This window comes from Oncorhynchus mykiss, chromosome 3 (assembly GCF_013265735.2).
Source record: "Oncorhynchus mykiss isolate Arlee chromosome 3, USDA_OmykA_1.1, whole genome shotgun sequence".
In the NCBI taxonomy this organism is placed as follows: domain Eukaryota; kingdom Metazoa; phylum Chordata; class Actinopteri; order Salmoniformes; family Salmonidae; genus Oncorhynchus; species Oncorhynchus mykiss.
The window spans coordinates 46,458,273-46,471,142 of NC_048567.1; the positions used below are offsets into that span (position 1 = coordinate 46,458,273).

The window sequence follows — 12,870 nt, forward strand, 5'->3', positions numbered from 1 at the left end:
TCAGTATAGTGAATATTCTATCCTATGCCTATCTATAATGGCTGTAAATTAAGATTTCCCAACTATCCTAATTCTTCGGGGCTATGAGGCTTAAATACTGGATTTGGATTAGTGTAATTGTAATTAGTGTTTTAGATGAGGTAAATTGGTTGTAATAAGGTTGTTATAAACAGGTTATACACCGGTTATACACCATGAACGGGTCTGCATCTACCAGCATGCAACGCTACACAACATCGTCTCCTTAACTACGCTTTTGGCAAAGCCAAGTAGAAGGCTTGTCTCTGAAAGGGCTCATTGTGTAGAGATGTGATTGTGTGTGTGTGTGCGGTGTAATCGGTGACGTATGAGTAGACTAGACTCTTTACTGTACTCGTTGGGTCAGCACTGCAGAGATTAGTTTGCTACACAGACAGGGATTCCTGAACCCGAATCATGCACATCGTCATTACAACTAAATGGGAGTGGAGCAGAAATTGTGCAAGATATGGATAGATTCCGTTGGTCCTATAAATATTGCGCGGTCGTTGCTTCGATTCAAGTTTCCACATAGTCCCCCATTCCATTATAATGCTGCTCGAGGACTCGGCTCTTTGGAACCATCGTGGTGTGCTGATTTCCTCACGTGGGTTTTCTGTTAAAAGTGGCGAGGCTGGGATAAACACAGGAACATTTGCAAACAAGAGGCATTAGCGCGGGTACATTTGTTTCGTTTTTTTTTTTGTTGACTTGCTGTGATTTCTGAAGTCGAGGAGGAAGGTGTAACGTTAGGTAGTTGTGATCCAGCAACAAACAACAAAAAAAACAAGCTGAAACATGGGGAACGCAGGGAGTATGGACCAGCAAACTGATTTCAGGGGACATAACATGCCTCTGAAGCTGCCTATGCCGGAGCCAGGCGAATTGGAGGAGAGATTCGCAATCGTTTTGGTATGTTCACAAATTCAAAGTGCTTTCTTATCGAACCCTGATAAGTTTCCCATTTGTCTTTGCGCCATTCCTACTTTGCGCTGGCACCGCAGCGGTGTTGGTCCGACCGTTACCTAGCTACTCCGCTCAGTCGTCCTCTCAACTCAAACCATGTTCCACCGTTTGTGTTTAGCTACAGTAGCAAGCTAAGTTGGAATATCACGATGAGATAGACGTTGCAACAATTGATCTCATATATTTTTCATTTTTCTTTGGTTTACTTGACACGTTTTTTTCTTCTTTCATTGATCGCATCAAATCATCAATGTGAGAGGGTAGAAAACCACGTGAACAAAATCTGTCACGCAAATTCATCCGAAAAGCACACAATCCAATAATCTAGTAGTCTGTGAAGTCAATTACCTTTGTTTTTGCGGTGAAGTTATATATGGAGGAAACTGAACTCTACTCAGCAAGTTGACTCACTGGTTGATTTGATTTGTAAACCTCAGCAATTTAAAGTAGGACAGCTGTTTGTTTGCCCCATCGGCCCTATCTTGCAAATTCGAAAATGCCTTTCTGAGTGGGACATTCAGTGTTCAGTGAGAATGCTTGTTTATCAGCCTGTATATGCCAAGGCTAGGTTTACTTGTACCTACGCTGCTTCTGTAAATGTGATGTGTTAGCCAACTGTGTACTCTAAAGAACCAATTGAACAGCTAGCTGTCTTGACAAAATTAGTAAACTAGTTGATTTAGGCTAATCCTGCTCATTTAATCTTATCTTCAATTTTCTGTACTTTAAGCTAATACATGCATTGCTTACTCTACTACACATTTGCAATGTTTCAGCATCCTAAAACATGGCATTACGTACCAAGCATAACACAACATAGCCTGTTCAGAGATTCTGGGGGGTTAGATCAGTGAAGGGCTCAGGGGTGTAAAGCCTGGTTTTGTGAGGTCGTGTAGATGTGGGTCAGACATGGTTGTAGTCAGACCAAATACTCCGCTACAAGGTGGCTAGGTGAGTCTGTTGTGGGACCTGGTCGCCTGCAACAGAATTTGCCCAAAACAGACCTACTAAGAAGGTTATGCAGTGCCATGTGACTTCAGAGCTCCTGCAACCGTACCTGTCAGAAGGAACGGTTTGATTTAAGAGGGAAAGACTGTAACTAAACCTGTTTTACTCTGTGTTTCTGTGTTTTCCAATGTACTATGCCTTGGGCTATGGCCTGTTACTCTGTTTGCTGACTGGTGCTGGCCCAAGCCATTTAGACTGTTATTAGGCTACCTAATGGAGCAATTGTTTTTTACGTGGGAGTCACTAATACATGTCACAGTGTTCTCGTTGGGGTGTAATTGCTGCATGTTTTGGCGGAGAGGGAGGCAGGGAGCAGACCTCTGGCCAGAGGGGTGCCCTTACAAAAAAAAGATAACAGTTCTGAAACTGCAGTAAAAGTGCAGTAACTGCAGTCGACTGTGTTATTTTGGACTCAGTAATTGCAGCCTACTGCAGTTCTACTGCATTCTAACTACAGTTATACTACAGTGTACTGCAGTTATATCTTTTCGTAAGGTTGTGCGTCCCAAATGGCACCCTATTCCCTATATAATGCACTACTTTTGACCAGAACTCTATGGGCCCTGGTCAAAAGTAGTGCACTATGGAATAGAGTGCCATTTGAGACACAGCCAGGGTTGACGTCACACTGCCTAGGCCTACCAGGGGATTGAAGGCTTCTTCCTAATCCCGTCTGCTTTTAGGATAACCTGGCTGCTTTTCATGATCCGTGAACAACACCAAGGAATGCCCGGCTTGAACGCCTCTGCCTGCCTGGCCTCCTTTTCAACTAACAAGCCTAAAAAAAAAGTAGGCTAGAGGAACCAAATGTAACCACTTAACGACGCTATAGGAAGGATACTGTATCATTGAGTTCACTGAAACTGTTAGTTGTCGGTAAGCTTTTCCCGACATGCTCATAACCTGTATTTATTTCCCCTGTAAAGGTCATTGATGGACTAATGAGTCATACTCTAAACGTATCCTATTAGTTAATGCTACTGGTTGAATCCCTTAAGCACAGGCTAAAATAACACAGTGGGTCTGGTTGCACCAGGAGTGATCAGTCGCTCACTGAAGAGGGATGGATGTGAGAATGAAGGAGTACCAACTAGACTGGATCCTTGGGCGAGTTTAGTGTTTTAATCACCAGCACAGCGTTATTTACTGCTACTTAAACCCCGCTGATTGTCAGTAATGCCCGCTGGCCGGCGGCGCCACGAATTGCCCGAGTGAGCGTGTGATTCAGATGAGTGTGTCACTTCAGCCTGCAAGGCTAATGATTTAAAAACTGTATTGGGCCCCTCAATGATTGATCCAATACCACCATGCATCCTTCACTGATTGATAAGCATGGGTTAAACTGCAACAAGCAGTCAGCAGGAGGAGCAGTCAGCAGGAGGATGACGGTTTCACGGATTGGATGCTATCACTTCCCATTTTTTTTCTTCACCAACGCGCAAAATCATTTTAATCAGTGTAAGTAGGACTTTTGTAAAACAGGCTACTTCTTTGATAAAAAAAAATATTTTCTACAGCTGCACCATCGAGAGCATCCTGACTAGAGGTCGACCGATTATGATTTTTCCACGCCGATGCCAATACCGATTATTGGAGGACAAAAAAAAGCCGCTACCGATTAAATGGCCGATTTTTATTTGTAATAATGACAATTACAACAATACTGAATGAATACTTATTTTAACTTAATATAATAGATCAATCAAATCAATTTAGCCTCAAATAAATAATGAAACATGTTCAATTTGGTTTAAATAATACAAAAACAAAGTGCTGGAGAAGAAAGTAAAAGTGCAATATGTGCCATGTAAGAAAGCTAACGTTTAAGTTCCTTGCTCAGAACATGAGAACATATGAAAGCTGGTGTTTCCTTTTAACATGTGTCTTCAATATTCCCAGGTAAAACGTTTTAGGTTGTAGTTATTATAGGAATTATAGGACTATTTCTCTCTATACCATTTGTATTTCATATACCTTTGACTATTGGATGTTCTTGTAGACACTTGTATTGCCAGTGTAACAGTATAGCTTCCGTCCCTCTCCTCGCTCCTCCCTGGGCTCGAACCAGGAACACAACGACAACAGCCACCCTCGAAGCAGCGTTAACCATGCAGAGCAAGAGCGAGTGACGTTTGAAGCGCTATTAGCGCGCACCCCGCTAACTAGCTAGCCATTTCACATCACATCGTTACACCAGCCTAATCTCCGGAGTTGATAAGCTTGAAGTCATAAACAGCAGAGCTGCTGGCAAAACGCACGAAAGTGCTGTTTGAATGAATGCTTATGAGCCTGCTGGTGCCTACTATCACTCAGTCAGACTACTCTATCAAATCATAGACTTAATTATAACATAATAACACACCGAAATGCAAGCCGTAGGTCATTAATATGGTCGAATCTGGAAACTATCATCTCGAAAACAAGACGTTTATTCTTTCAGTGAAATACGGAACCGTTCCGTATTTTATCTAACGGGTGGCATCCATCAGTCTAAATATTCCTGTTACATTGCACAACTTTCAATGTTATATCATAATTACGTAAAATTCTGGCAAATTAGTTCGCAATGAGCCAGGCGGCCCAAACTATTGCATACACCCTGACTCTGCGTGCAATGAAGGCTAGAGAAGTGACACAATTTCACCTGGTTAACATTGCCTGCTAACCTAGATTTCTTTTAGCTAAATATGCAGGTTTAAAAATATATACTTCTGTGTATTGATTTTAAGAAAGGCATTGGTGTTTATGGTTAGGTACACGTTGGAGCAACGACAGTCCTTTTTCGCGAATGCGCACTGCGCACTGCATCGATTATATGCAACGCAGGACATGCTAGATAAACTAGTAATATCATCAATCATGTGTAGTGATTATGATTGATTAAGTGTAATGCTAACTTACCTTGGCTTCTTACTGCATTCGCGTAACAGGCAGGTGGTTAGAGCGTCGGACTAGTTAACCGTAAGGTTGTAAGATTGAATCCCTGAGCTGACAAGGTAAAAATCTGTCGTTCTGCCCCTGAACAATGCAGTTAAGCCACCGTTCCTAGGCCGTCATTGAAAATAAGTATGTGTTTTTAACTGACTTGCCTAGTTAAATAAAGATTAAATAAAGGTGTAAAAAAAAAATCGGCGTCCAAAATTACCGATTTCCGATTGTTATGAAAACTTGAAATCGGCCCTAATTAATCGGCCATTCCGATTAATCGGTCGACCTCTAATCCTGACTGGTTGCATCACTGCCTGGTACGGCAATTGCTCGGCCTCCAACCGCAAGGCGCTACAGAGGGTAGTGTGTACGGCCCAGTATATCACTGGGGCTAAGCTGCCTGCTATCCAGGACCTCTACACCAGGCGGTGTCAAAGGAAGGCCCTAAAAAACAGCAATGCTATATTGCAGTGGCTTATATATTTACATTTACTTTTGAGTAATTTAGCAGACATTCTTGTCCAGAGCAACTAGGGTTAAGTGGCTTGCTCAAGGGCACATCGACAGATTTTTCACCTAGTCGGCTCAGGTTTTCAAACCAGCAACCTTTTGGTTACTGGCCCAATGCTCTTAACCGTTAGGCTACATGCCGTCCTATACAAGGTCTTTTAAATAGCCATGGTAACAGAATGACTCAGATTTTACACTTTTAAATATATTTCAAACAAAAACCAATGATTGCAAAGTTCAATAAACCATACAACTCTATGCACAAGGACGACTTTTAACAATTTCCACTGAAGATTTTACAAAAACACATTAACTTTATGAACAGTGCAGATGTAAGGTTTGGTAACAGAATGACGGTTTGTGCTGTTTGTGCCGTCATTCTGTTACCAAACTTTACATCCGCACTGTACATTTTAAAGTAAAAAAATCTTGAGTCAGCATCATTCTTTTGCTTTGGAATTGCCCCTTAAGCTTAGTTCAGATACATAAGAAGAGACACGACACAACGGTTTTTAAGGAGTTTGTATGATCTGAACGGCCTAGTTTTAGAACGTCTCATTTAGTCGACTGGAGTTTCCAAGACTCAACATGTCAAATCTTTAGTCTCAAGCGAGACAGATTTATTTAGCCAAACAAAGAACAGTGCACTAATGCTCTGTGTTCAGCCAGGTAGGTAGCTAGCCAAACAGAGAGCTAGCTAGCTATTTTGCTGCACATGGCTAACCTAGTTTCCTGACATTCATCTGACAAGTCACAAAGTGTACCCTGTTTCTGGTGCATGTATTCCATGACACTCAAGTTTGCTAAAGCACCTTGCTACAACAAGTGGCAACTTTGTTTCAAAGTTTCATCTGTTGTTTTAAAAGACACCGTTACCATGGAAATGGGCTCAACAGCACCTCTCACCTTCTTGATCAGAATGCCCCGTCTTTAGTCAACCAGTTGTACAACACAACATTCTCAAACTAGCTCATTTTATCTCGTCTCATTTCATGTCGGCTGTTGTACCTGAACTGGGCTTTACAGTTCATTTTCCAAATGTATTTAAACAATTTTTTTTTAACATGTTTAGCTCCCTCTTAATCTGAACATTAGCCATCTAGAGGGTAGCTGGGTAGCTGCTATGGCCTGACTAACTCCTACATTGAGAAACCAGGTGGAGTAAACAGGGTTGGGAGGGATTTGACTACATGAAAGCATTTGACCTCTCCATGCTCAGCTGACAACTGTTTTTTTTTAGGCTATGTGTTGCACTCATTACAGCTTTATTCTGTTTAGGGTCACAATTTTTATTTTTTATTTTATTTATCTGTTTTTTTACCAGGTAAGTTGACTGAGAACACGTTCTCATTTGCAGCAATGACCTGGGGAATAGTTACAGGGGAGAGGAGGGGGATGAATGAGCCAATTGTAAACTGGGGATTATTAGGTGACCGTGATGGTTTGAGGGTCAGATTGGGAATTTAGCCAGGACACCAGGGTTAACACCCCTACTCTTACGATAAGTGCCATGGGATCTTTAATGAACTCAGAGAGTCGGGACACCCGTTTAACGTCCCATCCGAAAGACGGCACCCTACACAGGGCAGTGTCCCCAATCACTGCCCCTGGGCATTGGGATATTTTTTTTTAGGCCAGAGGAAAGAGTGCCTCCTACTGGCCCTCCAACACCACTTCCAGCAGCATCTGGTCTGCCATCCAGGGACTGACCAGGACCAACCCTGCTTAGCTTCAGAAGCAAGCCAGCAGTGGTATGCAGGGTGGTATGCTGCTGGCTAGTAGCTGTGTAGTAACACTGTAATTACTCTACTAACATGTTGTTACATTGGCTAATAAATAGCCCAATTTGAGTGGATTTGTATACACCCAGTCTGCAATTTATTAGGTACGCCCATCTAGTACCCGGTCGGACCCCCCATTGCCTCCAGAACAGCCTGAATTATTTGGGGCAAGTTGTGGCATTCAAACGTTGCTCAATTGGTATCAAGGAACCAGATGTGTGCCAGGATAACATTCCCCACACCATTACACCACCGCCACCAGCCTGTACTGGCAGGATGTGGTCATGGAGTCATACTGCTTACGCCAAATCCTGACTCTGCCATCAGCCCACAGGACTGCCACTGACTGGATGTTATTTGTAGTGTTGTGGTTAGAGTGTTGGGCCAGTAACCGAAAGGTTGCAAGAACTAATCACCGAGCTGACAAGGTAAAAATCTGTCGTTCTGCCCCCGAACAAGGCAGTTAACTGTTCCTAGGCCGTCATTGAAAATAAGAATTTGTTCTTAACTGACTTGCCTAGTTAAATAAAGGTAAAATGTTGCTCAAAATCAAACAGTAACTGAATGCCTCGAATGCCTGTCTGCTTTATATAGCAGGCCACGTGACCATTTTCATGAATGAGTGGTGTACTTAATAAACTGGCCACTGAGTGTATTTGTACTTGTACTGTAATCATAAGAATAGAGTCAACATTGAGAACAGATTTAGTGCACTACAGGTAGGCTTTTCCTGGAAAATTCCAGGCTTGCTGCTGGCTGATTCCACTAAGCCTAACTGTTTCCCCTGACAAAGCACATTGCCTTCCATTGATACAGCTGCTGCAGGGGACTTGAAGCGACGGCTGAGATTTCAACTAGACATAATTGTCATGCAAGGCCTCCGTCAAGATAAGGCAAAGTATTTCACATACGACCTTGACCAGGGAGAGAAACAAGTATAATGTAAATGTCCATTATAAGCTTAGGCTACAGACTTGTAATCTTCCATGTAGATTTGATTAAATAGTCAGAATTTCATTTCCAATAACATGTTTTTGCTCGAAAGGCTGTTTTTACTTGTAAGCCTAATCCTTTCTCTCTTAATACTTTCTGGCTGTAAAAATGCTTTCTGGCTGTAAAACATTAGATAAAGGAAACCTGAGTGAACAAATAACACAACAATTCTATATTTATTTCATGAACAATGTAATGCAACACCCATTGCCTCTGCGTGAAAAAGTAATTGCTCCCTTACACTCAATAATTTGTCGTGCCACCTTTAGCTGCAATGCTTCCTGTAGTTGTTGATCAGTCTCTCATGTTGCTGCGAAGGAATTTTGGCCCGCTCTTTCATGCATAACTGCTTTAACTCAGCAACATTTGTGGGGTTTCAAGCATGAACTGCTCATTTTAAGTCCTGCCACAACATCTTAATTGGGATTAGGGCTGGACTTTGACTAGGCCATTCCAAAACTTCCAAAACATTTTTTGTTGTTGTTTCCGTTTTCATGTAGACTTGTTGTGTGTTTTCCATCATTCTCTTGCGGCGTGACCCAGCTGCGCTTCAGCTCACAGACGGATGACCTGACATTCTCCTGTAGAATTCTCTGATACAGAGCAGAATTCATGGATCCTTCTATTTAGGCAAGTCATCCAGGTCCTGAGGCAGCAAAGCATCCCCAAACCATCACACTACCACCACAATATGTACAATAGTAACCTTAGGGTAATGAGTGAATTAAGGAGTAAATAACAATGGAACAATCTGTACATTTCAAAAACATTTTTTTTTTGCGTTGTGTACTTTTAGCTTGTTCCGCCATTTTTTAAATATAACTAGTTAAACACTTTAAAAAGAAAAGTGGGCCACATGAGCAAAACTGAATGGATACCGTTTACAGTGGTTAAATACTATACATTAAATGTACAATAATAGTGAGTGGACAGTTGCCTAAAGATTCATTAGCTGATTGCGGTTTTCAGAGTAAAAAAAGAAACTTGGAATCCAGCTTCATTAAGTTTGCAGATGACACAACAGTGGTAGGCCTGATCACCGACAACGATGAGACAGCCTATAGGGAGGAGATCAGAACCCTGGCCGTGTGAGGGCCAGGTATGGCACCTGCTCGGCCTCTGACCACAAGGCACTTCAGAGTGTAGTGCGAATGGCCCAGTACATTACTGGGGAAAAGCTTCCTGCCATCCAGGACCTATATACCAGGTGGTGTCAGAGGAAGGCCCTAAAGACTCCAGCCACCCTAGTTATAGATTGTTGTCTCTGCTACCGCACGGCAAGAGGTACCGGAGCGCCAAGTCTAGGTCCAAGAGGCTTCTCAACAGCTTCTACCCCCAAGCCATAAGACTGCTGAACAACTAATCAAATGGCTACCCAGACTATTTGCATTACCCCCCTTTCACACCGCTGCTACTCTCTGTTGTTATCATCTATGCATAGTCACTTTAATAACTCTACCTACATGTACATATTACCTCAATTACCTTGACTAATCGGTGCCCCCGCACATTGACTCTGTACCGGTGCCCCCTGTATATAGTCTTGCTATTGTTATTTTACTGCTGCTCATTAATTAGTATTTCTTATCCTTATTCGTTTAAGAAATATATATATTTAACTGCATTGTTGGTTAGGGGCTCGTAAGTAAGCATTTCACTGTAAGGTCTACAGCTGTTGTATTCGGCATATGTGACTAATACAATTTGATTTGATCATCTAGAATTCAATTAACAAGTTAATTTGTGGAATTTATTTTCTTCTCAATGCATTTGAGCCAATCGTTTGTCTTGTGACAAGGTAGGGATGGTATACAGAAGACAGCCCTACTTGATAAAAGACCAAGTCCATATTATGGCAAGAACAGCTCAAATAACCAAAGAGAAACGACAGTCCATCATTACTTTAATGCGTGAAGGTCAGTCAATCCGTCCAATTTCAAGAACTTTGAAAGTTTCTTCAAGCGCAGTCACAAGAACCATCAAGCACTATGATAAAACTGACTCTCATGAGGACTGCCTGTCACGGTCGTCATAAAGGGGAGACCAAGGCGCAGCGTGGTAAGCGAACATAACTCTTTATTTAAAGAGAGAACACTGAACAGAACTAAACAAAACAACAAACCGTGAAGCAATATGGCTAGTGCAGAACAGGCAACTAAACATATAATAACAACCCACAAGGAATAACAACCCACCAAGGAATATGGCTACCTAAATATGGTTCCCAATCAGAGACAACGATAAACAGCTGCCTCTGATTGAGAACCAATCTAGGCAACCATAGACATATAAACACCTAGACTAGAAAAACCCCTAGACATACAAAAACCCCTAGACATACAAAAACCCCTAGACATACAAAAACCCCTAGACATACAAAAACCCCTAGACATACAAAACTCCCTAGACAATACAAAAACTAAACAAACCACCCTCGTCACACCCTGACCTAACCAAATAATAAAGAAAACAAAGATAACTAAGGTCAGGGCGTGACACCGCCACAAGAAAGCAAGCACCCAGAGTTACCTCTGATGCAGAGGACAAGTTCATTAGAGTTAACTACACCTCAGCTTGCAACCCAAATAAATGCTTCACAGAGTTCAAGTAACAGAGACATCTCAACATCAACGGTTCAGAGGAGACTGCGTGAATCAGGTCTCCATGGTCGAATTGCTGCAATGAAACCACTACTAAAGGATACCAATAAGAAGAAGAGACTTGCTTAGGCCAAGAAACACGAGCAATAGATTTTAGACCGGTGGAAATCTGTCCTTTGGTCTGATGAGTCCAAATTTTAGATTTTGAGGTTCGGAGTAGGTGAACAAATGATCTCTGCATGTGTGGTTTCCACCATGAAGCATGGAGAAGGTGTGATGGTGTGGGGGTGCTTTGCTGGTGACACTGTCAGTGATTTATTTAGAATTCAAGGCACTCTAAACCAGCATGGCTACCATAGCATTCTGCAGCTATATGCCATCCCATCTGGTTTGGGGTTAGAAGGACTATCCTTTTTTTCCCAACAGGACAATGACCCAAAACACACCTCCAAGAAGGAGAGTGATGGAGTGCTGCATCAGATGACCTGGCCTCCACAATCACCCAACCTCAACCTTATTGAGATTGTTTGGGATGAGTTGGACCACAGAGTGAAGGGAAAGCAGCCAACAAGTGCTCAGCATATGTGGGAACTCCTTCAAGACTGTTGGAAAAGCATTCCAGGTGAAGCTGGTTGAGAGAATGCCAAGAGTGTGCAAAGCTGTCATCAAGGGCAAGGCAGAGGGTGGCTACTTTTAAGAATCTCAAAAAAGTTTGCCATCACTGGCTAGCCCCATATGTGTTATTTCATACCTTTGATGTCTTCCCTATTATTTCACAATGTAGAAAATATCAAAAATAAAGAAAAACACTTGATTGAGTTGGTGTTTCCAAACTTTTTACTGGTATTGTATTTGTGAATATTTGTCACTTCATGAACAGTGTAGCCAAATTATACTTTGTCTATCTAATGTAACCTTCGGCACAGTCTGCTTTGTCCCTTGCTGTAGTTGCTTGCATTGCCATAGTTTCTTGTATTTTCTAGTGAGCTCTGTCATACTGAATGTCCCTCCATTGATCACTGGCTAGCCCCTCTGTTTTTGTAAGCATGACGAAGACGGCTCATTACACTGTAAGGCACAGTTTTCATACAAAATGTGTACTTTTTATGGGAACATGCTTGGCATTTAGTAGTCTCTTTCACTCAGGAGCATGTCTGTACGCTCTTACCTGGTTGCCATAGCACCCATGACATGAGTGTTGGCTGTTTCGACATTTCGACAAGAATTAAAGAGATGGCTCGCACTAGACTAAAGGTTTGGAAATCATGTTTTTCCCTGTTTCCTAAACATAACAAGGTTGACATTTTCTCCTGAAGGGCAAGTGATGTACATTTGAATTTGTTTCTCAACTGATTTAACTGTGTTTCATTTCTCATCAAGCATGACTCCAACAATTAGCAAATCAGTTAAGGGAATCAAAACAAAATAGCTTTTGTGTCTTTAGAAAGTCCCCTACTTGTGATGGTTATTATCTAAACCAGGGATGGGCAACTTTGATGGGCATGGGGGCCACCAAAAACAATGTAAACTCGTCAAGAGGCGCTGCAGTGGCTTGCACATCTGCATACCCACACATGCAGTCAGAGCCAGCCCTAGCCTTTTGGAGGCCCTAAGCTAAATGTTGTTGCCCCCTCCCCCCACCCCCACTTCCACCCCACCTTGCAAGCAAAGCATTTTAATGCCCCCCTCTTGACAACGAAGAGAAAAAACGTAGAGTTAATTTCCTGCAATTTTACACATTATGCCCCGATTTTAAAAAAAAATATCTGTTTAAGGCAAGTTCGCTGCTATTTTACACATTTCGCCATGGGGCGGACAGAAAAATGAGCAGTTTTACAGCTAATTTCCTGCAATTCTACACATTTTGACATAGGATGGAGACAAATGTTTGCCGTTTTTAACATGATATCTGATGGTCAATGGGACGCCCTCCATCCAGTAATTCGACCATGATAACTACAAGTGTAGATAGCTGGCCGACATAATAAGAGAAAAACTGCTGATATACAACCACATTTTCAAAATTGTACCTGGCGTATTCTACTATTCTAACTCGCAACAGTAAG

At 42.1% G+C, this 12,870-nt stretch overlaps 1 protein-coding gene across 12 annotated transcripts in view; it reads left to right on the plus strand.

Moving 5' to 3' along the window:
• The first annotated feature begins 317 nt into the window (after positions 1–317).
• LOC110504152 (formin-like protein 2) overlaps positions 318–12,870 on the plus strand; it is an 85,706-nt gene continuing 73,153 nt past the window's right edge. For 5 of the 12 annotated variants that reach the window (XM_036974296.1, XM_036974299.1, XM_036974300.1 and 2 more), the window contains exon 1: positions 318–930. In XM_036974296.1, the coding sequence (XP_036830191.1) occupies positions 817–930 (114 nt within the window). In that variant the 5' untranslated portion in view covers positions 318–816. The remainder of the gene's footprint in view (positions 931–12,870) is intronic. The other 7 variants (XM_036974298.1, XM_036974301.1, XM_036974302.1 and 4 more) reach the window with 3 other exon arrangements.